Source organism: Cajanus cajan, chromosome 11, assembly GCF_000230855.2.
Source record: "Cajanus cajan strain Asha chromosome 11, NIPB_CcT2T_4, whole genome shotgun sequence".
Classification (NCBI taxonomy): Eukaryota; Viridiplantae; Streptophyta; class Magnoliopsida; order Fabales; family Fabaceae; genus Cajanus; species Cajanus cajan.
This window is the reverse complement of record NC_138527.1, coordinates 46,403,913-46,430,864: the sequence shown is the minus strand read 5'-3', so window position 1 is coordinate 46,430,864 and position 26,952 is coordinate 46,403,913. Positions and strand designations below refer to the sequence as shown.

The window sequence follows — 26,952 nt, the reverse complement described above, 5'->3', positions numbered from 1 at the left end:
TAATTTTAAGTTTAGCTCCTGTAATTATTATTTTTTTATTCTTCAAAAATTTGTAAAGTTCATTTTTGGTCCATCAGATTTTGATTTGTCTCTTAATTTTTTTATATTATTTTTATCTCTCTATAATCTATTTTTAATTTTTAAAAATCATTTAATAAGTAACATTTATTTTATATATCTATAAAAAAAATTTGAAGTGTCATATAATAATAATGTATGATAGACAATTGTGAACATATAATCACATAACATTTTAATAAAAATGCATAATTTAAGAAAGTCACATAATAATTCTACATTTTAAAAAGATAAAATAAAATAAAATCAAAACATAGTCATTACATAAGAATTCAAAACATATTTAATCCAAAATAATATTTATTGAAAGACTAGAGGTCGCCCATCTTTCTTGCGCATATGATACTATCATCTAATATCATATTGAGGTCATATTTGTAGACAAATCCTTTGTCTGTGAGCCTCGTTGACGCCCATTTGATATTTCTTTTCAGCCCTTCCAAATACCTGAAGCCAAACACTTTTCAAATCAAAATCTAGACATTTCCCAATCCAATTCAATGCTTGACTTTTTAATTTCCGACAAATAAAAAAAAAGGTGCTTATAAATTATTCAGAAACATGTTGAGCCAACCCTTGGTGATATGTTAGTGACATGTATAGTATATACGAGTAAACAGTTAATAGTCTAAAGAGTTTTTATATTGCAATTGAATCGGGTAGAGTAGGATTTTATACTGTCTTTTGTGCACTTGCATAAAACTTACTTGTTCTTCAAATGGAATTCTGGATAGGTCCGAAGATAATAATTTGCAATATCTAGAGATGATGCATATGAGCTTGCAACCAAGAATCTGCCATTAATTGGTGGATTCTCTGCACAAAAGATGTGGGCTTCAATGACATCATGAATGTGGACAATTGGGATTTTTCCAACCAAGTCTTCTAACCTCAAAGATTGGTATGTGACTTCATTGTATTTTACTTGTGAGACAAGCAATGCAACACTCAAAGGTGTGTAACTGAGAAGAGTCTCCCCTCCCACAAGGCCACAAGCCAAACTCACCACCTCTAATTCCCCTCCATAACTCAATAACTCTTTCTCAGCCCGTGTCTTTGAATCAGTGTACTCCTGAAATTAATATCCCTCAATTATAAGATTGTATAGAGATGATAAAATGTTTTGTTTGAATTACCTGATGAAGAGTCCCTGGTAAATGGTTTAGAGGCGTCCAACAAGTTTCATCAATCAAGTCTTCTTTAAGCGGAGAAGCAGCAACCACAGAGGCAGTGTATATCAGTCGTCTCACTGTTCCTGATTTAATACAATATGTAGCCAAGCTTTTTACTCCCGCTATTGCAGCTTCACTCGTGTTCTTAAACTATATGCCATAAACATGCATGCATATATAAATATTAATCATATCTAGCTCTTCAATAATTCATTAGCATATATATATAACATATATATTTGCATTACCTCAGAATCCAAATGATGCTCATAGGGAGTGGCCACATGAAAGACAAACTCACACCCTTCAATGGCATCCTCGTACTCCTGTGGCTTATATATGTCTGCTTCAAATAACACCAATCTTTCATTTGCGTTAGCCAACCCTCGAAGAAGCCCTATCTTCCACTCCTCCTCTGTCATCAATTTACCATTAATTACCTTTATTTTCATAATTCTTTCTATAACTACAATAAAATAAAATTACCTTATATGATGATAAAATATATTGATAAAATCTTAAAATACTATATATTAATTAAATATGTAACTATTTTATATGAGAAATTTTTTAGTTTCATATTCGAGTTCCGGATTAATTCTTGTTTCACATATAAAAATATATGCAAAAGGGAAAAGGATAAACATGATTTGCCATCAAAAGACGAGTCCGTAAGTAAATTAAAAATTTCGAACCCAAATTGGTTTGCTGGAAAGGACGAATACATACAAATGAAATCACATGTACAATCAAAACTAGATATAAAAATATGATAAATTTAAAAATTATAAGATATGCATATAAAATTAAAACAAAATGCAAATTATAAAATAAAGGAAAATAGTTTTCTAAAATAAATATGAATAATTTTAAATATGATACATTTTTATTTTTTATTTAAGTATTGTGATATTTTCATTTGTACAAACATAAAAATTAAAAATAAATACTTAAAATAAAATTATATAAACACTTTTTAAAATTACACAAAATTTCAGAATAAAATATTATATAATTTCACAAAATAAGAACTGTCACTGTAGATTTCATCGGTATCAGCATCACTGTTTACTCATTACTCAACACACACGTGAAGTAATAAATTGTGTCGTACTTGACACACACCGAGAGTTTGTTTGGATTTGAAGATGGAAAAGTGGGAGTGGAAAAGGAAAGATTTGAAGGGAAAATGAGTGAAAAGTGAGGTTGTTTGGATTAAGGAAAAGTGAGTGAAAAGTGTAGAGAAAGTTTGTGAAAGTTTGTGAGTGAATTGATTGATGTGATAGATAAAAATAAATTTTTTAATTGATAATTATGTAAGATTACTATTTTGCCCTTAAATTAAAAAAAAATTTATAATTAATTTAGTTAAAAGATAAATATATAAATTTTAATTAAAAAATTATAAAATATTAATTAAAAATAATTTAATTTAAATATTTACTTTAAATTTAATGATAGATAAAAATTAAAAATTTAATAGATGAATATATAATTTATACTTTTATAGATTAAAAATGAGTATAATATTATTTATTGTAAATAATAATAGTTACAATAAAATTATCTTAATAAGTATAATTTTTAATAAATAATAAATAATAATAAAAATAATAATAAATATTAGAAAAATAATAAAAATCATAATAAATAATAATGATACTAATTATAATAAAATAATATTAATATTAATAAAAATAAAAATATTATTATTTTAATTTTATAAATACGTATTATTTTATTTTATTTTTATATATTTTCACTTTTTAATATTATATTTAAATAAATATTTAATTTATAAATATAAATTAAATATTAAATATATATATATATATATATTAAATATTAAATATTAAATATTTAAAAAATATATATATAAATTAAATATTAATATTAAATAATTATATTTAATTTAAAATATTATATATTAAATATTAATATTATATATATATATATAATCGATTACGTTATATATAATCGATTGTTATATATATATAACATAATCGATTATGTTATATATAACATAATCGATTATGCTATATATATGTATACAGCATAATCAATTATGCTGTATACATATATACAGCATAATATTATGCTGTATACATAATCGATTATGTTATATATATACAGCATAATCAATTATACTGTATATATATACAATATAATTGATTATGTTGTATACATATATACAGCAATTATGCTGTATATATGTATACAGCATAATCAATTATGTTGTATATATGTATACAATATAATTGATTATGTTGTATATATGTATACGGCATAATCGATTATGCTGTATATATATACAGCATAATTGATTGCGTTTCTCTGTTGCATGATAAAATTTTTGCATGTATGAGGTAGGGGTATTATGGAATTTTCTTAAATCTTACGTGGTTTTTATCTCTTTTCTTTGCAAAAATGCAAAGATGCTCAACGTTTCTTCTCCCTCTTTTCTTTGCCTTTCTTTCCTCATAAATTAGTAGAAACAAACGTAAAATTTTCTCGCCTTTCGTTCGTCGTGAACAGTAAATCAGTAGAAACAAATACTACCTGAGACAGCTACATATTAATTTTGTAATTTTCGTACTTAAAATTTTTTAATCATGTAAATAAAATATTATAAAAAATCAAAACAGTATAACAAATATATTTCTACCGATACTATATATCAAAGGAAAATGATTCAAACTCCAAAAGTATGTATAAAATTTATTCTGAATTATTAAAATAATAATTTAAATTATAAAATATTAAATTAAATAATTATTTTATAATAAATTTATTAAAAAATATTAATATTTTAAATTTTTAAACGATATTTTGAATAATCATTTCAAAAACTGTAGCATGACTTTATATCAAATCATACATTTTTCCATAATATTAAAAGGAAATCACTAAAAACAAATTAAACTATCCTGACACATTCTGTATTAATTTTTATTTATTTATTACTAAAAATTACTTGTATATATTATAAATATAACATGTTAATATATTATTGAAAATTTTAATATAAATTATAATAATATAATATATATTATTAAATTTTATTTAAAATTAATATTAAAATTATATATAAATATATATGAAATAAACTTATACTTACATTTATTATGTCAATATGAATATTTCTTATAATGTATAATATATCATTTAATCTATAAATTTTTAGGATTTTTTAATTAGATCTCTAACATATAAATTTTTAATCTTCTTATTTTTTGTAATTTAATCCCAAAAGCTAGAAATTTATTTGCGTCATAAATTTTCACAAAATATTTGTAACATATATGAATAATAAAGCTGAATAATAATTTGATAAATTTTTTTAGCTATACAGATATTAAAAATATTTTATAAAAGTTTATGGAGTGTAAATAAATTTTTGATTATATAAATTAAATTATAAAAATAAAAAATAATAAAAGACTTAATTATAATTTTTTAATTTAAAACTTGAATTAAAAATTTCAAGAAAATTTAATACAAAAACCAAATATTAAACTTATCAAATTTGGAGGAAAAGGGTGTCCTGACCGGAGGTTGGAGTCTTTGTGAGACTGTTATAGCTTCCAAATGTTTAATTTATGTGAAATCAATCAACTTATTATTACTAGGGAGATTACATTTATTAAAAATAAAATAAAAAATAATATAAAAAAATTTATATTAACTCTCACAACCTTCTATCACATGTTACTTCTTATTACTTTTTTATTTTTTGGTTTTATGTGTAACACCCAAATTTTTATTATTATTTTAATGGCATTTTCGTAATTTTAATAAAGTTATAGGGGTATTTTGGGTTCTGGAACGGGCCGTTCCAAAAGTGGAACGGGCCGTTCCAAATGTTGAAAATGTGAGGTTTTTGTAGTCCCAGAACGGCCTTGGAACGGGCCGTTCCGGTATGGAGAACGGGCCGTTCCGGCAGGAGAACGGGCCGTTCTTCTGAGATTGAGAACGGGCCGTTCTGATTTCAGAACGGGCCGTTCTGGTTTTTTGGGAACGGGCCGTTTCGATTTTGGAACGGGCCGTTCCAGTTACAAATTTTGCCCAGATTTGAAGGATCCGGAACGGGCCGTTCCGAAATCAGTACGGGCCGTTCCGGGTGCGTCAGATTGCCTATAAATAGGGGCAGGGGGGTGAAATTTTTTATACAGAGGAAGAAAGTGAAATTTTAGAGAGAGAGAGAGAAGAGAGAGAGAGAGAGAGAGAAAGAAAGAGAAAGAAAGAGAGAGAGAAAGGAAGAGGGAATCCAGAGGAGGAGGCTCTGCCTAAGTTCAGCTCCGCTTATCCAGGTAAGGGGGGGAGTGAGAACCTCGCTCAGGGGTGTAGGGATAATTGTTGGATAGTTGTTTGTCGGATTGGCCCCAATCCTTTGTCGTTATTCTGTTTAATTTCTATTTACTCTACTTTGCTTTTTTGTTGGAGGTGCCGTTGTTCTGTCTAAATTTCTATTTACTCTACTTTGCTTTTTGTTGAAGGTGCCGTTGTTCTGTCCGATTTTCTATTTATTCTACTTTGTTTTTGTTGAAAGTGCCGTTGTTCTGTCTGATTTTCTATTTACTCTACCTTGTTCTTTGTTGAAAGTAATAAATGAATATGAAATTAATGTTAATAATAAATGAGTTTTAATATGAATAAGAATGCTCTCTAGATCTCTGTGAATACCTATGCGGACCTTAAGAGGAGTATTGATGACATGACCATGTGAAATATGGACAAATGACATGAGACCTAAGAATTGACTATTGAGACAAACTATGATTATGAGACTATGACAAATGAGGACATGATGTACTAAATGAAATCATGTAAAAAGTTAAATATTGAGTCAATGAGATTATGATGGTATGACATGCATCATATGCATATATTATTCCAGGTGTGCCGCTGAGGCCGCATACCAGTGATGTAACATGCTAACAAGGTGTATCTTAGGGTCACCAGTGATGTAACTTGTAACCAGGTGTACCTTAGGGTCACCAGTGATGTAACCAGGTGTACCTTTGGGTCACCAGTGATGTAACCAGGTGTGCCTTAGGGTCACCAGTGATGATATGTGAAACTTCCTTATGGCGCCACATGCATGCATTTATAAGTCAAGATCATGACATCATTGCATGATAAATGAATATATATGTGATATTGATGATGTATGTGTATTATTTATAAGTGACTTATATTTGTTGTGTGTGTGAGTGCTATCTAGCCTTTATTTCTGCACCTGAAACTGAGTGAGATGTTTCTCACTCCCTTGTTGTTTTTGTATATGTTTAAATTATGTTGCAGGTGATCAGCATCATGAGGATGTTGGTGATGAGGCTTAAAGGCTTCAATTGGGCATGCTCTGATAGGATGTGACATCGGGGCATAGTTATTTTAGTTTAATATGTTATTGTTTTTATAACTTTAGTTTCTCTTCTTTTGTAATTTCTAACGAAGAAATAACGTAGATAACATATATAATTCAAGGAAAATATATGTTAAGAATTGTAATTTGAACGTTCTTGATAAAAGACCAAGATGTACATTTTTGTTATATTTTTTATTATATGATTTGGGAGTATAAATTAATTCCTAACCAGGAGGCACTGCCACCTTTACTGGAGTTAATTTATATTTCCTTTATTATTATTTGTATATATATGATTTCTTGTTTTACACTAAATTGTATTGAAAATCTTAACTTCTTTTCTTTTATAATTTTTACACTGGAGTTATGATTTATGAGTTACGAATGTGAATCTTCTACCTTGTTATATTTGAAATATTTGTCAACTATGAAAGATTTCATTTACCCAAAAAGAAGATAAGAAATATTTTATTGTTACATTTGTTGTATATTAATAACGGGGTAGAGGGTGTCACATTATGAACCCCTCGGTTAATAAACAGTATATAGACAAGGGAAAGAAAGAGAAGATAAGCGGAAAAAAATTTATAATTAATAATATTTGCATTACAACAAAATTGTCATATAGTGATATACATCTTATAGTAATATCGTATATGTCACTAAAATTATTTTTGCTCACATAATAACTATAATATTTGTTGGTATATTATAAAAAAGTATGTGTATAGACTATATTGACACACAAAATATGTTATTAAGGGGGGTGTATTGGATTAGGATTTTAAAAGACTTTTTTAGTGAAAAAAAATCCTGCAGATTTTAAAAGACTTTGCAAGATTTTCATGACTTTTAAGATTTTGTAGGATTCTACAAGATTTAAAATCAGGATTTTAATTGATTCTACATGACTTTTAAATCAGGATTTTAATAGATTCTGTGGGATTTTGTAGAGTTTTGACATTTGATAAGATTTAAAAAAAAATTCATACATTCAAATTTAAAAAAAGTCAAAGATAAAAATTAAAAAAAAACAATAATGTCTAGATAAATAATAATAATAATTCTCCATAATATTCTATCATCTTTTTATAGCATCCACTATCAATTGTAACAATTCATCGAAATCCTCCTTGGTCAAAGCTTCATAGTTTTCTTTCTCTTTTCCTTTTTCTTTATTATTTCTATGTGAATCTCCCATTTGAATTACTAAAATAATATATGTTGAAAACTAGTTATATAAATAATTATGGATAAGAGACAAAATCAATAAAATTATATTATTATTTTTAGAAGCACACCAATTATACACCAATTATACAAGATCGAATATATCTTGGCTATCCAAATGGATCAAATATCTCAATCATTATAAAAAAAATGTAAAAACGAAAATATAAAAACAAAAGATAATTTTTTATATAAAAAAAATCAGTATATTCGATACTGAGAAAATATTTAGATATATAATCTTTTTATATAAACGGGAGTATTTAGATATAGAGAATATATATATATATATATATATATATATATATATATATATATATATATAGTTATATATTATATGATAATTTTTAACGATATTTATAAATGTAAATTATTCTAACAAATATTTTAACAATATTTCATTTTTTAAAAAATAAGCTAATGAAGGCATAAATCCTAAACCCTAAAAAATTAGATATTGCAATGTCTTATGTTAATTTTCTTTTTTAAAAATATTAAAAAAATCTTAATTTCACAATATAAAAATAAAAAGAAAAATTCATAGTAAAAAAAATAAAATAATTGTTGAGTCATAAAAGGAGGGATAAGAGTAACAAATTCAAGGGAATGAGAGAGTTCGCAGTTTTTATGCTAAGAGGGTTCTTCCCCCAACTAAGATCCATTTTCATCTCATTCTAGTCACAGAAACCCTAACAAATTCATCTTTTATATATATATATATATATATATATATATATATATATATATTTAGAGATTATGATATCAATTTCATCTTTCACCTTTTTCTTTTCTTGACGTGTGTTATAAAAAATTTACCACTTAAAAGTTGAAATTTCAAGCATTTTTTTTGTTATATAAAGGAACAAATTCAACTACATAGAATAAAATAAAGCAAGTCAATTAAAGAGAACGAACAGAAAAATAGAGCAAGTCAATGACACTATCATTTACATATCAGAGTTTCACAAAATAGGAGAATGAGATGAGAACAGTACTACAATATTATATATGAGTAATGAACAATAATGTAGTATTATTAGTAGAGAAAAAATGGAGAAGACAGGAGCATAGAAAAAAAAAAGATGAAAAACTCACTTGAAAATTATTAAAACACTTGAAAAATCACTTCAAACAATCCTTCAAAATCCGTTGGGTTTGGATGGGATTGTTTTATGAATCTGGTATTTATAGATAACACTAGAAAGTCCTTTAAAATCTCTCTCACACAACAATCTTTTAAAATCCTTATATTTTTGAATACCAATGGATTGTTTTTAAGTTGTAAAAAATCTCAAATGAATACCAGTGGATTTTAATGGACTCTTTAAAAAATCTTGAAAATCCAGATTGAATACCACTGGATTGTTTTTAAGTGACATAAAATCCTGATTGAATACCAATGGACTTTTTTACTCAAAAAAAGTCTTTTAAAATTCTACGAAATCCTAAACCAATACACCCCCCTAAATCTCATCCAAAATCAACACTAGAATTATGCGTAACTATATATCAAATAGACATATACCTATGTATATTGTACCTATAATGACACTTTTGTATATCACTATATATAACATTTCTTATAGTGTTGATAAAGTAAAATTGTGAATAATGGTAAAGAAAATGAATTGGGATAAAAATAAATAAAAATAAATAAATAAACTTTAATTTCTATTCTATTTTTTTTACCTATTTTTCTACACTTCTTCATATTTCTCATCTTTTTCCTTTATTTCTTTATTTTTTATCTAACAAAAGTTAAATGTACTTTATCATAGTACTTCTACTAGTTAATAGAATTGAAAAATGTAGTTGATTAATTATTTTACTATATAACTAATTAATAAAACTGAAAATTAAAAAAATCAAAGAAATCAATCAATATTAAGTCTTATTTAAATATTATTATTTTTATATTTTATTTTAATATCTTTTTAAAAAATGAATAATTTAATATCTACTATTACCATATTAAATAAGTTAAATAAAAATATTCATAAGATTTTAATGACTACTTTTCTTAAGTTAAATAAAAAAAATTGAGTCCTGAATGTCTTTGAAAAACTTCATTTTCATATTGCCTATAGTTTTCAACTACTTAGAAATTCAACTTATTAATAGGATTATTCAATTAAATGTACTTTGCCTTGATACTTCTACTAGTTAATACAATTGAATAATGTAGTTGATTAATTATTTTACTACCTAGCTAATTAATAAAATTGGAAATAAAAAAATTAAAGAAATTAACATTAAGTTTTATTTAAAATTTATTTTTTAATTATATTTTAATAACTTTTTTCTAAAAGGAATAATTTAATATCTACTACTACCATATTAAATAAGTTAAATAAAATATATTCATAAGATTTTAATGACTACTTTTCTTAAGTTAAATAAAAAAAGTTGAGTCATGAATGTCTTTGAAAAACTTCATTTTCATATTGCCTCTAGTTTTCAACTACTTAGAAATTCAACTTATTATCAGGACTATTCAATTAAACGTACTTTGCCTTGGTACTTCTACTAGTTAATACAATTGAATAATGTAGTTGATTAATTATTTTACTACCTAACTAATTAATAAAATTGGAAATAAAAAAATTAAAGAAATTAACATTAAGTTTAATTTAAATATTATTTTTTAATTATATTTTAATAACTTTTTTTCTAAAAGGAATAATTTAATATATACTATTACCATATTAAATAAGTTAAATAAAAGATATTCATAAGATTTTAATGACTACTTTTCTTAAGTTAAATAAAAAAAATTGAGTTATGAATGTTTTTGAAAAATTTCATTTTCACATCATTCATTCATTTTTGAACTGACTTCACTTACATATAGTTTTCAACTACTTATAAATTCAACTTATTATAAAGGTTATTTGACTAAACGTACTTTACCTTATTTCTACTAGTTAATACAATTGAAAAATATAGTTGATTAATTATTTTACTACCTAACTAATTAATAAAATTGAAAATTAAAAAAAATCAAAGAAATCAACATTAAGTTTTATTTAAATATTATTATTTTTTAATTGTATTTAATATTATATATATATATATATATATATATATTAATAAAAGAATAATTTAATATCTACTATTACCATATTAAATAAGTGAAATAAAAGATATTCATAAGATTTTAAATAAGTTGAATTTAATTTTCATATCATTATTCGACCCTAAAATTTTCGATAGCATCAGTTAATTAAACAACAAGAGTTGTGAAATTGATAGTGTTATAATATTTTATTTTTTAATTCTTTTTTATTTTTATTTTCCTCATTTTAACATGGAAGCTTGTGAATTAATTCATAATTTTTTAGAGATTTTTTAATTTTTTTTATCAAATTTAATTATTTATTTATTATATTATTTATGAATTAAAATTTAATATTTTAAAATAAATTATAATTAATTAAAAATAATTTTATATTACAATATAAATTATTTATCTTAAACTAAAATATAATTTATATATTTTAAAAAAATATTTATAAAAATATTAAATATATTTTATATATTTAAATATAATATTTATTTATTTATTATTTATGATAAAATTTAGTGATGTGTCATAAACATTTAATCAGTAAAATGCATATACTCCGATATTATTTCCTAAAAAACTTCAAATTTTAAAATGTCAGTGCCTTGGAGTATTTGATTGGGAAAAATGCTTCACCCTTTGAATAGCCAAATTATTCTCCGAATTGTGAAAAAAATTGACAGCTGTTAATTTTTTAATTTAAATATTAATTTAATTTAAATTTTATGAAAGATATTATTATTATTTTTAGGATAATTCGGCTTATTGTTCCGGAGGCTGAAAGATTGCTCTTTGATTGGATATTTACAACAAGTGACTATGCCTGATTGATTGATGCTGTTGGGTTGCAAATTGGGTTGCAAATAGTAAACCAAAATTTTGGGGTTGGACAATTTGAGCTATTGGGCCAAATAGTCGATTTCTAAACTGCGAGGGGTAATGAGTGTCTGGATGCCCACTTCGGGCTTGGGTGTTGTGTTTCCTGAGCATTAAGGATTGCAATGCAGAAAACCTCTAATAATAATAAATCAAAACTGTAATGATAGTAAATACAACACTAATTATAAAAATCATATAAAAAAACACCGATAACAATATAAATAATAATTACGAGAATAATAAAGAATACAGTTTTTATTTTTAATTTTAAAAACAAATCAATTTTTTAATTTTAATTTCTAACTATTTTTCTTTATAAAAACAACCTTAATTTCACTTTAATTTCCTCAATTTTTTTTCTCACCTAAATCATGCACTTCCTTCGTCTTCTTTCCCCTGTATCAAATAAAAAGATAGGGTTAGTGATGGATATTAGGCTTAATCCACTATTTTAACATGGTATCAGAGCCATTTAGATCTACTTTAAAAATGGGTCACCCACTATTGATGCATGCCTCATAAGTATGAAGGGGGGTGTATTGGAAAAACTCAAGTCCCACCTATCCTAAATTATTAAAAAAGAGTCACCCACCATTTATCCACGTACCAAGCTCAATAGTACTAAACGTGAGGGACTTGGATTTTTTTTGCCGATATATTACACTAGTGGAGCCCCAGGTCCCCAATAATATACATCTTATCCAATGACACACAAAAATCTAGGCAAGAGACACATAAAGTGACACTTTTGTTTTTCGATTATGACATAAACCGACGCTGAAATCACGATTTGAAGATCAGATAGTTGTTCAAAGTTACACAGTAATCGGATACGATTCCTGTACAAAAGAAGATATGGTTGTGAATTGGATTTTGTCCTTAGCCTAAAGGAATAAAAAATAAATTAAAGTTACGTTACCAATCAAAATTACACGGGACAAATACTTAAATCATTGAATGATATTAAGATATAATTAAAGTCTCGTATCATTCAAATAATAGGGGACATGAGTTTATATTTATACGATTGTCCCCACTAATAAAAAAAACTTTTTGAAAGATATTTAAAAATAAAATTAATCTAAAATTCACAATATCTTAGTAATATATGTAAATGGTAACCTTGAAATCACAATAAATAACTTTTTATTTTATACATTATTTTGTAAATAATAAATAATATAAATAAAATAAAAGTGTGTTCAATAAATATTAAGGTAAAAATAAATTTTCAAGTTATTAGACAATTTATTTTATACTATTTGGTGAATAATGAACAATATAAACAAAATAATGTTAAATTTATAATAATATTATATTTAATATTAATTATCATAATTATTTTATATTTTAAAATATTTTAAAAGTTAATTTATTCATAAGATTATTTTAAATTTAAATTTAAATTGTAATCACAACGATCAATATTTCCTTTTATATAAATATTAAGAATGAATAAGAGTTAGATGTACAGAACACAACTCTCTATTCTCTCTTTTTTAATGTTCTCTCATTTTATTTTATTTTTATTAAAAACTTATTAATTTTATATTTTCAATCTAATATTAAAAAGATTACGTTGTATCTTATTACATACTTCAAAAAATTAGATTAGTTCATGTTGAATTGGAGTCAACCAACTTGATTAACAAGAAAATTGGTCAGTTTTCCCAATACGGAGAAACAAAATTAAAATACATTAGTGTATATTAAATATATTTACATAAAGAAAATCTTCGACGGTGACGACGATGTTTGTTTTTTTTTTTTTTTTTTTTCCTTTTTACATTTGAAGGAGACATTTAATCAGTTACTGTCTAACTTTATTTAATTTTTTTATTTTTGAATTACTAACTAGCTTGACTTCAACGAAGAATCTCGAATATGTATTTAATTATTACATGAAAACGAAAAATCAAAGCCTTAAAAAAAGACAGCTACATCAAATCAGATAAGAAAAGCATATTCCAAATTCCTGGAAGTGGAACAAGACCAAATTTCCATATCACCTATCATGCATGTTTCGCGAGACGTGTAGTGGTGTAACATGCATTTTCTAAGCTTCAATCGTCATGTCATTAATTCCAACTAGAACAAATACCATAATAGTGGAAACTTGAGGTTCTAAATAGCAGCTGCAATTAACAGTTACACAAATATTCAAAATGATGTAGTTGCTTAAAATTTCCAAGTTTTCCTTGGACTCATATATATTCTCCCCTCATTTATTTCTATTATCTAAAATTCTGGTTTGAATATTGTACGGGTAGGGGCGTTCGGCCACCGCCGGTCGGCCGCCGAATGGCAGTACTTGGTGGCCGAACGGCAATCGGCCACCAGGACCGAACTATCATTACTCATTGCTCTTAACCCGTGATTAGGGGTTAATCAGATGATTAAGATGTATTACCTGGTACGGTAAATACGTTGCAGGGCCCATGGGGTCCAGGGCCCATAAATGTCAGTATAAATAGCTCAGGTCAAAAGGTAACGTCACTGTTCATTAATTACTCTCGATATTGGTGCTTGTCCTGACTTGAGCGTTGGAGTGCCTTTTTGCAGGTACCAACCCCTCATTTGCGTTGGATCGGAGTACTCGTTCGGCCTTCAGAATACGAGAAGACTTGGTGTACCCTTGAGACAGGTACATTTTGGCGCCCACCGTGGGGCCGAACGAAAGTGGTTGAAAGTTTGTTGAGGAAAACAATGCCGATAACTAGGAGAACGAACACGCAAGACCGTCCTACTGAAGAACATGTGGAGGTTGTGGATGAAACAGATCTCACTGAAACAGTACGACTACTCAAACAAGAAATGGAGCTGATGAAACAACAAAGAGAAAAAGATGCGAGGGAGCTTTCGGCCTTGAGAGCTGAGAATGAAGCGCTGAAGAGTCAGGACACTTCCTGGAAGCCTACTCATATCACCAACACACAAACTCAAGGGTCATATCAATCTCACGCGATCCATACATCAGTCCCTCATGCCTCAGCAGTAGCTCCTGAGAGATTCCCTTCGGCCTTACCTACTGTGGGTCGTCCTGCTGATGTAACCACTGTCGGATCACACCGACATCCGTTTACCCCCTCCATTATGCAACTCCCCTTAATGGATAATTGGAAGGCTTTGCCTATCGACAAGTATGATGGTACCACTGATCCTGATGAACATTTAGATGTTTTTCTAACACAGGTAACTCTGAGCACGACAGATGACGCTGCGTTGTGTCGGATTTTTCCTACGTCCCTCAAAGGCAGAGCTCTCAGCTGGTTCACTCGTCTTCCACCCAATTCAATCGATTCCTTTAACACATTATCATCACAGTTCACTATCCAATTTGCGACGAGTCGCCCTCATAGTCTAACATCTTTATCCTTGGTTAGTCTTAGACAGGACAAAAAAGAGTCTCTTCGGGCGTTTATGGATCGGTTCAACAAGGCTACTTTGGAAATCAGAGATCTCAACCCAGCCGTGGCGCTACATCATCTTACAACAGCTTTAAAACCAGGCCCATTCGTCAACAGCATCTGTAAAAAGCCTCCTTCGGACATGAACGACTTACGTAAGAGGGCGGATAAGTACATGCAGATGGAGGAGTTGGCAGAATTAAGAAATCAGGCCCGAGCCGAGCAGTCCACTAAATCCGAGAAACCGGTTGAACCATCATACAGGGGGCGAGGCAAAGAGATATCCCTTCGGGAGCGGCCTATTCGTGGTCCGAAGTATACTCAGTATACTCCCCTTAATGCCAATCGCGCGGCGGTCCTTGAACAGGCTTTGGCATCTGAAGTATTGACAATCCCGAAGAGGGCTTCTACTCCGCCACGGGCAGATACTAGCAAATCTTGTCGGTATCATCGAAATCGTGGACACTCAACAGATGAATGTGCAGCCCTTAAAGATAAGATTGAAGACTTGATTAAGCAAGGAAAACTGCATAACTTTGTGGACCGGACCGGTTCGTCTCAGAATCGTTCATATCAACCCAGGTATCAGGATCGGCACAGGCAAGACCGTTCTGATAAAACCTCTGATAGAGGTCGGCGTGAGAGAAGCCGGTCACGTGAAAGAAAAGATGATTCGGCACCTTCGCATAGGAGGGTTATCAATACTATTGCTGGTGGCTTTGCAGGTGGAGGCACAACATCTTCGGCCCAAAAGAGACATCTCCGAGCTATCCGATCGGTCAACACTGTTCATAGACAGTCGTCTCGGCGATTGCCAGCAATAACCTTCACAGATGCCGACTTCAAAGGTATTGACCCAGAGCAAGACGATCCGATGGTCATCAGAGTAGAAATTCACAACTGCATTGTCAAGAAAACACTGATTGATCAAGGCAGCTCGGCAGACATCATATATTGGAACACATTCAAACAGTTAGGCATTTCTGAAAAAGAATTGCTTCCCTATGACGATCCGTTGGTCGGTTTTGCAGGAGAGAGGGTCAATACCAAGGGTTACATTAAACTCTTCACACGCTTTTGTTTCGACGAAAAGGAGAGCAGGGAAATCCAGGTAAAATACATTGTCGTGGATGCAAGTACCTCATATAACATCCTCCTCGGTAGACCGTCTTTGAACACATTGGGAGCTATCGTTTCAACACCACATTTGGCGATGAAGTTTCCATCTGACCAAGGAAAAGTAATCACAATTCATGCTGATCAAAAGGCGGCGAGAGAATGTTATTATGCTAGTTTGCGAGTTGTGCCATTGGAAGAAAGAAAAACCAAGTCGAACAGAATCCATGCTGTGGATGCTTCGGCAACTGTAGAGGAGGCCGTATGGGATCTAGATCCTAGAATGAGTAATGAAGAAAGGGTGGAGCCGATTGAGTCAAAAGTGCAGTTCCAGATAGGTTCATACCCTGAACAGGTTACGTACATCGGCGTAGAAATCCCCGAAGATGATCGCTCGTCCCTATGCCAGGTTATAAAGGAAAATAAAGATCTATTTGCATGGACACCTTCTGACATGCCAGGTGTAGATCCAAGGATCATGTGCCACAAGTTATCGGTCTGCGCCGAAGCAAAACCAATCGCACAGCGTAAAAGGAAAATGGGGACTGAAAGAAAACTCGCAGTTGAAACGGAGGTTGCCAAGTTGATTGAAGCTGGATTCATCCGGGAGGTCCATTACACCACTTGGCTAGCAAATGTGGTGATGGTGAAGAAGTCGAACGGAAAGTGGAGAATGTGCACTGATTACACAAGTCTCAACAAGGCATGCCCCAAGGATGCCTATCCACTTCCAAACATAGATCGATTAGTTGATGGAGCCTCAGGACATGAGATGTTGACTTTTCTTGATGCTTACTCGGGATACAACCAAATTCCCATGCATACCCGCGACGAGGAAAAGACAGCCTTTATAACCGATTCGGCCAATTACTGCTATCGGGTAATGCCATTTGGATTGAAGAATGCAGGGGCAACATACCAAAGGTTGATGAACAAAATGTTTCAACATCAAATAGGCAGGAACATGGAGGTATATGTGGACGACATGGTTGTAAAATCCAGAAACGTTGATCGGCATGTAATGGATCTTTCGGAAATTTTCCAACAGTTGCGCAAGTACAACATGAGGCTCAATCCGGAGAAATGCGTGTTTGGGGTGTCCGGAGGAAAATTCCTTGGCTTCATGCTCTCGGCCAGGGGGATTGAAGCAAATCCTGACAAATGTATGGCAATCGTCAACATGATAAGTCCTCAGAACCTTAAACAAGTTCAACAGCTAGCAGGACGGCTTACAGCGTTGTCCCGGTTTCTCCCATGTTTGGCCGAAACAACGAAACCTATGGTAAAGTTGCTGAGAAAAGCAAACAAGTTTGAATGGTCCGTTGAATGTGAGAAGGCTTTTCAGACTTTGAAAGAACGTCTCGGCTCCCCACCTATCCTTTCTAAACCCAATCCAGCAGAACCAATTGTGGTCTACTTGTGTGTTTCAAATAATACAATAAGCACAGTTTTAATTCAAGAAAAGGAGGGACAGCAGCCTATTTACTTCATCAGTCGCATGTTACAAGAAGCCGAAACAAGGTACCAGCTCTTGGAAAAAGCAGCATTAGGACTTGTTCACACCGCTCGGCGCCTCCGACAATATTTTCAGAGTCACCAAATTATTGTTCGGACTGACTGCCCGATAGCCAAAGTATTACGCAAACCCGAGTTGGCAGGAAGGATGATGGCTTGGTCGATTGAGCTATCGGAGTTTGATATTTGTTTCCAACCTAGGGGACCAATTCGGTCCCAATGTTTGGTGGACTTTGTTAATGAATTGCAGCCGAGAGGTCGTTTTGTTAACAATGTATGGACGATACATGTGGATGGTTCCTCAAACAATCAAGGAAGTGGGGCAGGTATAATTCTGGAGGGACCAACAGGATTAATCCTAGAACAATCCTTACGGTTTGCGTTCAAAGCTTCAAATAATCAGGCCGAGTATGAAGCGCTATTGGCTGGTTTAAGGCTTGCACAAGAAATTGGTATCAACCGACTGGAGTGTTGGACCGATTCAAAAGTTGTAGCCGAACAGGTGAATGATAATTTTCAGGTAAAAGATGCAAACTTGTTGAAATATTATCATTTATTCCAAAAAATGCGCGATACGTTTGAAGAGGTTCAGGTAAAATACACGCCAAGAGAACGCAATGCGAGGGCGGACCAGTTGGCTCGGTTAGCAAGCAGCACCAGAAAGCCGGGACAGCTACGAACCACACTTCACTTGGATCTTGAGTCGCCAAGTGTGGTAGCCACCGAATGTTTTGCAGCAGAGGGGTCCGTTCGTACATGGATCACTGAGATAATGGATTATCTCGAACATGGCACCCTACCCTCTGACCCAACGGCAGCCAAAAAACTCCGAACGCAGGCCGCTAGACATGTCGTGGTTGGAGGAGACTTGTATAGAAGAGGATTCTCGGCTCCGTTGCTGAAATGCGTTGATGAAGAACAAGCCAATTATATATTGAAAGAGATGCATGAAGGGATATGTGGCTTCCATTCGGGAGGACGGACTTTAGCAACTAAAGTGCTTCGGGCCGGATACTATTGGCCTACTCTCAAGGAAGATTGTGTAAAGTTTGTACAGCATTGTGTATCGTGTCAGCGACATGGTAACCTCATCCACGCTTCGGCCGAAGAGCTTCATGGCATCAGTTCACCTTGGCCATTCGCCATGTGGGGTATGGATATTCTTGGACCCTTCCCAATCGCCAAGGGACAGTGTAAATTTTTGCTGGTTGCTGTAGATTATTTCACGAAATGGGTCGAGGCCGAGCCACTTGCCAGTATCACAGCAGCCAATGTTCAAAAGTTTTTGTGGAAAAACATCATCACTCGCTTTGGCATTCCATATGCACTTGTTACCGACAATGGTTTACAGTTCACCGATCAAAAACTTAATCGGTTCATTCAGGATCTCGGTATCAAGCACAGGTTTACCTCGGTCGAACACCTGCAAGCCAATGGACAAGCCGAAGCTGCAAACAAAGTCATCCTTGGAGAATTAAAGAAAAGGTTGGGAGATGCTAAAGGAGCTTGGGCAGAAGAGTTATTAGAAGTCTTATGGGCTTACCGGTGTACACCTCAGTCCACGACTAAAGAAACACCCTTTCGGCTAACGTATGGCACGGATGCCATGATACCGGTTGAGGTAGGCGAACCATCTTTTCGGAGGCAACATTTTCAGGAAAACACCAATGATATTGCTCTTCGAGCTGAAGTTGACATGGTCGATGAAGTACGTGTCCGCGCCGCAATCATAGCAGAGGCTTGCAAACAGAGGATGGCTCGTAGGTTCAATTCCAACCTTATCAAGAGAAGTTTCAAAGAGGGCGACTTGGTGTGGAGAGTACAAGGACCGGCAAGACGCAATTCCAAGGAAGGCAAGTTGGCTGCCAATTGGGATGGCCCCTTTCGGATCCGACATAATTTGGAAAACGGGGCATACAAACTAGAAGAACTCTCAGGCAAGGTCATTCCCCGAACGTGGAATGCTTCTCATTTGAAGACATACTATAGCTAGTATACATTGTAAAAGACTTGTATGAGCAAAAGGTGTACTCTTTTCCTTGATCGGTCTTTTCTCCCCTTATAAAAAAGTGAAAAGGGGTTTTGGCCGACAAGGTTTTTAACGAGGCACCCAATAATGAAATTACTTCAGTTCTTACAATCTATTGTGTCATTCATCAATTCTTCACAACTACGACCTCGCAACAGGCTTCCCTCCCGAGTTGTTCAACTCGGCCAAGGACGTGCCTTAAAAAATCTCGCAACAGGCTTCCCTCCCGAGTTGTTCAACTCGGCTAAGGACGTGCCTTAAAAAATCTCGCAACAGGCTTCCCTCCCGAGTTGTTCAACTCGGCTAAGGACGTGCCTTAAAAAATCTCGCAACAGGCTTCCCTCCCGAGTTGTTCAACTCGGCTAAGGACGTGCCTTAAAAAATCTCGCAACAGGCTTCCCTCCCGAGTTGTTCAACTCGGCTAAGGATGTGCCTTAAAAAATCTCGCAACAGGCTTCCCTCCCGAGTTGTTCAACTCGGCTAAGGATGTGCCTTAAAAAATCTCGCAACAGGCTTCCCTCCCGAGTTGTTCAACTCGGCCAAGGATGTGCCTTAAAATTTCGGTTCCGTTGTTAAAATATGTCGACAAAGAGCAAGCAATTCCGAACGAACCCGTTCGGTATTGCTCAAAGAGCAAGCAATTCCGAACGAACCCGTTCGGTATTGCTCAAAGAGCAAGAAATTCCGAACGAACCCGTTCGGTATTGCTCAAAGAGCAAGCAATTCCGAACGAACCCGTTCGGTATTGCTCAAAGAGCAAGCAATTCCAAACGAACCCGTTCGGTATTGCTCAAAGAGCAGGCAATTCCGAACGAACCCGTTCGGTATTGCTCAAAGAGCAAGCAATTCCGAAAGAACCCGTTCGGTATTGCTCAAAGAGCAAGAAATTCCGAACGAACCCGTTCGGTATTGCTCAAAGAGCAAGAAATTCCGAACGAACCCGTTCGGTATTGCTCAAAGAGCAAGCAATTCCGAACGAACCCGTTCGGTATTGCTCAAAGAGCAAGAAATTCCGAACGAACCCGTTCGGTATTGCTCAAAGAGCAAGCAATTCCGAACGAACTCGTTCGGTATTGCTCAAAGAGCAAGCAATTCCGAACGAACCCGTTCGGAATTGCTCAAAGAGCAGGCAATTCCGAACGAACCCATTCGGTTTTGCTCAAAGAGCAAGCAATTCCGAACGAACACGTTCGGTATTGCTCAAAGAGCAAGCAATTCCGAACGAACCCGTTCGGTTTTGCTCAAAAAGTAAGCAATTCCGAACAAACCCGTTCGGTATTGCTCAAAAAGTAAGCAATTCCGATGGAATCCACCCGCTCTTTAAAGATAAACAAATAAGTTCACAAGTGTTATCGTAATTTGCGCAAGTTAAGATTGGCTAATGGTACAGCCTATCGGTATCCTAAAAATATCTATCGGCTCGGCAAGATTAAACATCCAGCCAGTTCATTCCAAGATGACACATTTTCAAATCTGAAAATAAACCTTCATTTAAAAAGAAACACAGGTGGAGGCTCTATCGGCCCCCTTGCTACAAAGTTATAGTCCTAATACTACTCATCGGGGTTGCTCGTCGGATCATCCTGAGCTGGGGCCTCCTTTTCCCCCTCGGGACGGGGATTGGCAACCTCTTCATCCTCCTCATCAGATGAAGTATGAACATCTGTGACTTGGGGGGCATCCAACGGCTCCTCGTCATCCGGATTCACCCCTTCGGGCATATCAGCAAACGACATGAGAGACCCTTGATAAAAATCTTGAGTCATGTCGAACTCAAAATCCTCCGGAAATTGGCCGAAGTGTTTGGCCTGCCGAATGGCGTGCTTAAACCCAGCCTCATGTTGAGCAACAATCTTCTCTTTTGCTTGCTCTTTAAGATTGTCATAAGCAGCTTGAGCTTCCTCCATTCGGCGACGCTCCTCGTTAGCTGCTTTCTGGAGGTCCAGACGCAAAGTATCGACCTCTCGCCGAGAAGCATCCAGTTCAGCTGCCAGTTCCCGGTTTTTAGCTAATACTTGTTCATTAGCCGCCAATGCCTCGGCCGCGATCTTCTCGGCCTCCCCCACACTTCGCTTCAAATGCTCCACCTCGCCGACAGGCTCCATGGCAAGATGGTGCGCTAAAGCCAACGAGCGAGATTGTACCTCGCAGAAAAGCCTCCACTTGGTCTTCGTGTCCAGAGTGGCCAAAAACTCCTGCCCAAAGGGAGACACCATATCAGGCCGAATCACCATCTCAGCCGGAGTGTCATCACTCAGAAAAGCCCGAGACATCAAAGGTGGCGGCACCACAATCACGGTTCGGTTCGGCGAAGCTATAGGCGTAGATTTGGCCTTTTTAGCCTGCTCTCGACGTTCCTCGACGTTCTTCCTCTTTGTATTCTCACGACCCGAATCTTTCCCTTTCTTTTCTTTCTTTTTTTTGCGTTCAGGGGGAGGAGGCAATCGGTCATCATTGGCCGATCGAGGGGAGCCTGCGGCGGTAGAAGTCCCCACCCCTCCGGATTGCCTAACTTGCTTCACCCGAGCGGCAAGCAAACTACGAATATCCAGCTCGTTAGCACCCCTGGTAACCATGATTCCTGCAAAAAGGATTATGTAAAATATCAATAGGAATTAAGTTTACAGGTTAATTCGGACAAATAATATACCTATCAAGTCATTCCACCAACGGGGGGATTCAACCACGTTGATCAAAGACCTAGTTGGCAAACGCCGGGGTAGACGAAGCAATAACTTAAGATCTGTTCGCTCTTCGGTTGTCAGCATTTTCTTCGGAACGACGTCATAAGGCCGAGGGGTACGCGTCCAGTACAATGGAAATAAAGGCTTTTCGTCCTTATCAAAGAAAAACCGTCTCCCATTCGGCCTGATGGTTACTCGAAAAAATCCGGCCTTGAAATTTTTGTATGAAGAGGTGAAGCTATCCAATAATAAGCGATCACTCACTCGGCTTAGAGAGTGCCACTTCGCTAATATGGTAGGCCGAGACGAATAGAAATACAGAAAAAGAATTGGAGAAAGCTTAATACCGACACACTTACACAAGTGTTTGAAACCTTGTAACTGTGCCCAACTGTTCGGATGCAACTGCGTCGGTGCAACATTCAATATCCTTAATACTCCCATGGTAAACTCATCAAACGGAAGTTTCACTTTAAGATCCCGAAGAAGGCAGTCATACATGTAAAATGACTCCATTCTAGCACCGCTTTGATCAAGGCAAACCAGGTCGGGGTTTGGGGACGCATTGTTCCGACATGATCGAACGCCAATCGGGTATGGGTTCTCAGTAGCATCAAAGTTCAAACAGTTGGTGTAGTCCAATAGTCTCGTAATCATATCTGTATCTCGGTATCGGGAGTAGTAGGAAGTAACCTCCCCGTTTACCCATTCGTATCCAGGTATTTCGGAGGGACCGTATCGCTGGCGATTCGATACTCGCTTTGGTTTTTTCTCAATCTCTTCACTCCCACTGGTAGATGCCTCTCCCGAAGCAGAACCACTCCGATTTGGCCTTTCGGCATTCACAGGAGACGACGATGCTTTAGAACTCGAATCACTCGAATCACTGGACGAGGACCCCCCGGATGACGACGACCGAGAGCTGCTTGCCGAAGAGGATGAAGAAGTAGTAGCCATGGCTACAAAAAACTTACCAATTTGCTCGGAATAACACAATCGTTTGTTGGATCGGCTTAGGAAATCTTTAGCTATCACAATTCGGCGGAGAGCAACGCGTGTGACTGGCCCTACCACACCACCTATTTATAAGCTCAAAAAGGCGGGAAAATTTGAAGTTTTAAATTATATGTAACCGTTAGATCCTTCAGATCCAACGGTTACAGTAGTGCACCCGTTCACATTCCTCCAACACTTGTCTTTTGTTACCCTCAAAGGAAGCCTCACCTTCCATTAAGGCTGGGGGGCAGTGTACGGGTAGGGGCGTTCGGCCACCGCCGGTCGGCCGCCGAATGGCAGTACTTGGTGGCCGAACGGCAATCGGCCACCAGGACCGAACTATCATTACTCATTGCTCTTAACCCGTGATTAGGGGTTAATCAGATGATTAAGATGTATTACCTGGTACGGTAAATACGTTGCAGGGCCCATGGGGTCCAGGGCCCATAAATGTCAGTATAAATAGCTCAGGTCAAAAGGTAACGTCACTGTTCATTAATTACTCTCGATATTGGTGCTTGTCCTGACTTGAGCGTTGGAGTGCCTTTTTGCAGGTACCAACCCCTCATTTGCGTTGGATCGGAGTACTCGTTCGGCCTTCAGAATACGAGAAGACTTGGTGTACCCTTGAGGTTCTAAATAGCAGCTGCAATTAACAGTTACACAAATATTCAAAATGATGTAGTTGCTTAAAATTTCCAAGTTTTCCTTGGACTCATATATATTCTCCCCTCATTTATTTCTATTATCTAAAATTCTGGTTTGAATATTATTTTACAAAAACACAATCAAACACATGCTTAGAAATTTATGCATGTTCTCAAACTTCTAACTGATTAGTTAGTAAATATCAACACAAATGTTTGAATTTTGTATAGTTTTTTCAAAGCTGAGAAATGCGAGTTGTGGGAGGAATCCAGAGAATAGTTTCAATATATTGTTAACAACCATTTAAAGAATCTTGGAGAATCAAACAAAACTAAGTGACTGGATGGAACTCATAGTGGACCTTATTATGAGCCCATTATAGATTGCCCTAGACCCGCTAGAAGATTTGGAGTGTGTGTAATATAAACCCACTATAGCCGATATTTGTCCAGTTTCCTACAACGACCCTACCAGGGGAACATTCGTACACAATCGCCTTAACTAGTGTAAACTAAATATAAAAAATAAAAATAAAAATAGTGAGAGGTGTGATGGTTAAATTCTATGTTTTCCTTAAATTTTCATAGTAATAGGAAGTTATAATATCATGCACATATACCGGACATGAACAACTTGTGGTATTATCTTTCTTCAATTTATAGTACCTGTAAATAATGATCATGTAGCTGCAATGTTAATTATGAATAATTACATAAATACAAATGTCAAATTTTGTTAAAATTTTAGTTAGATTATACTTTTGATTCTTTATATTATTTTTAAGATTTATTTTAATTCCTTATTTATTAAAATATTTATTTTTGTGGATTAATTTGATGTTTTGATCATTTTTAATTTTACAACACAATTTGTCATATTATATATATCATTTGAACAATTAAAAAATATATAGTATGAAATTTTTATTTTTTTTTCAATTTTCACCACATGTATATAATCCTTTTAGTTTGAACTTTAATTGTATTTAATAATTTTCATATAAATAAATCTAATGATAAAGTTTCAAGTCTTAAATTAATAAAAAAGAATTAAAAAATATTATTTTTTAAAATACGAGTTATTTTATTTTATTTTTTAAAATACGAAGTTAATCATATGGTTGGTTTACGAAATTAATTTTGCTTAGATAAAATTATATTGAAACTTATTAAAAAAAACTATTTTTTAAAGTGTTAAATTGTACAAGTTTATCATTTTATTAACTATCAATTATTTTCATATGGAAGTAAGTTTGACAAGATTTGATGGACAGATCGAAGAGGACAACAGGCCTACGAGTAATAATTTGACTTAATTAAAATTTTACAAAAAGCTTATTATAAATGTGTAAAATGGGTTATTATTGCATTTAGTAGGTAAGGAACCCACCCAAGAGTTTCACTTGGAATAAGAGTAGGTAAGGCCTGATGGAGCATTATAATTTGATAATTGAGTATCACCTTTTCTCACTAATATAATTTAATTTTGACGATGAATGATTGAAATTTTATATTGCTAACTTGTACTTTATGTGTAATGTGTTATCTCGTGATTAGATTTTTTTTTTTTTTACAGTGGCAATCTTTTTCAAAACATAATGTAGTAACATCATTTTAAAGTCCAATAACATTACATTCTTCTTAATACTCCATCCATTTCAAAAAATTGATATATAAAATTAGTACATATATTTTAAAGAGTATTTAATAAATGTCAAATATTAATATATATTCAATCTAAAATACTCTTATTCATTTTTTTTGTTACATGAAGAAAAGAAATAAAAAAAATGAAGACAAATTAAAAAAAATTAAAAATTATGTTTTTAACAAAACTTATGTTTATAGTATCCATCAAAAGAAGCTTCCCCAACTCAGGAGGTTGTTGAAAAAGCATTTGAAATTTGGTTCCTACATTAAGGATTGTCTGATTTGCTTCTATCGCCCTTGAATTAACTCACTCTTATTTTAATATAAAATATAAGTATGTTTATTGTTTGTTAAAATAATTTTACATTAAGATTAAAATGTTTTAAAATAAGCTATGAATATCACATTAAAAAAAACAACTTTAGATATTTTAAATATATTTTATCCAATTTTTACAATAAGACATTCTTAATTCAATCATACAAATTAATATAATAAATTATATTAGTGATTTTATTAAGTTCATTAGATAAAATCATGATGTACCAGTTTTATCCTTATTTATCATTATTTTTTTTTTTATGATAGGTGGAGATATTACTCAAATCAAAGCTAACTTATGCATAAGATACCAATAATTGATAGATGACAATCGTAAAGTTTAAAAAATAAGAGAGAAAATATTTATTTTTTAAATTATCTTTGCATCATCCAACAACAAAAAAATACATTATCACAATCTATAATAAGCGAAAAATATGAAAAATAATTTAATATTTTACAAAAATTATAAAGCGACTTATAAAAAAAACCAAATTATGTCTCATAATAAAGACATAAGAGAATATAAAATAAATAATTATAATTAAAATTTATTAAGCACAATAATTTAAAAATAAACTAATTAAAATTCTCATAATTTTGTACTTTACAAAGTACTTCCTCCATTCGTTTTTAGAAAAATACTATTTATTTATTTGTTGTTTTTAGACAACATTAGTTATATATATATTTTCAATTATACTCTTATTTCTAACGTAACTTTTAATTTATTTGTACTTCTTTGATCCATAAAAGTGTGTGTGTATGTATATATATATATTTATAAACTTATAAA

At 32.9% G+C, this 26,952-nt stretch overlaps 2 protein-coding genes and 1 long non-coding RNA gene across 3 annotated transcripts; 2 read left to right on the top strand and 1 right to left on the bottom strand.

The window, feature by feature from the left end:
* Positions 1 to 258: 258 nt before the first annotated feature.
* On the bottom strand, positions 259 to 1,739 carry LOC109796541 (NADPH HC-toxin reductase 2). Its single transcript, XM_020356209.3, has 4 exons — positions 1,499 to 1,739; positions 1,215 to 1,400; positions 786 to 1,150; positions 259 to 525 (listed from the first exon to the last, which is right to left on the bottom strand). Exons 1-4 carry the CDS (start codon positions 1,700 to 1,702, stop codon positions 390 to 392), a joined length of 891 nt encoding a protein of 296 aa, XP_020211798.2. The 5' UTR covers positions 1,703 to 1,739; the 3' UTR covers positions 259 to 389.
* Positions 1,740 to 3,359: 1,620 nt separating this feature from the next.
* On the top strand, positions 3,360 to 7,540 carry LOC145953266 (uncharacterized). Its single transcript, XR_014430809.1, has 2 exons — positions 3,360 to 5,560; positions 6,555 to 7,540. It is a non-coding gene; the product is annotated as an uncharacterized LOC145953266 (long non-coding RNA).
* A 6,957-nt stretch (positions 7,541 to 14,497) lies between these two features.
* On the top strand, positions 14,498 to 19,822 carry LOC145953568 (uncharacterized). The gene has a single exon (XM_083067546.1). The coding sequence runs from the start codon at positions 14,498 to 14,500 to the stop codon at positions 19,820 to 19,822; it is 5,325 nt and encodes a 1,774-aa protein (XP_082923672.1).
* The last annotated feature ends 7,130 nt before the right edge of the window (positions 19,823 to 26,952 follow it).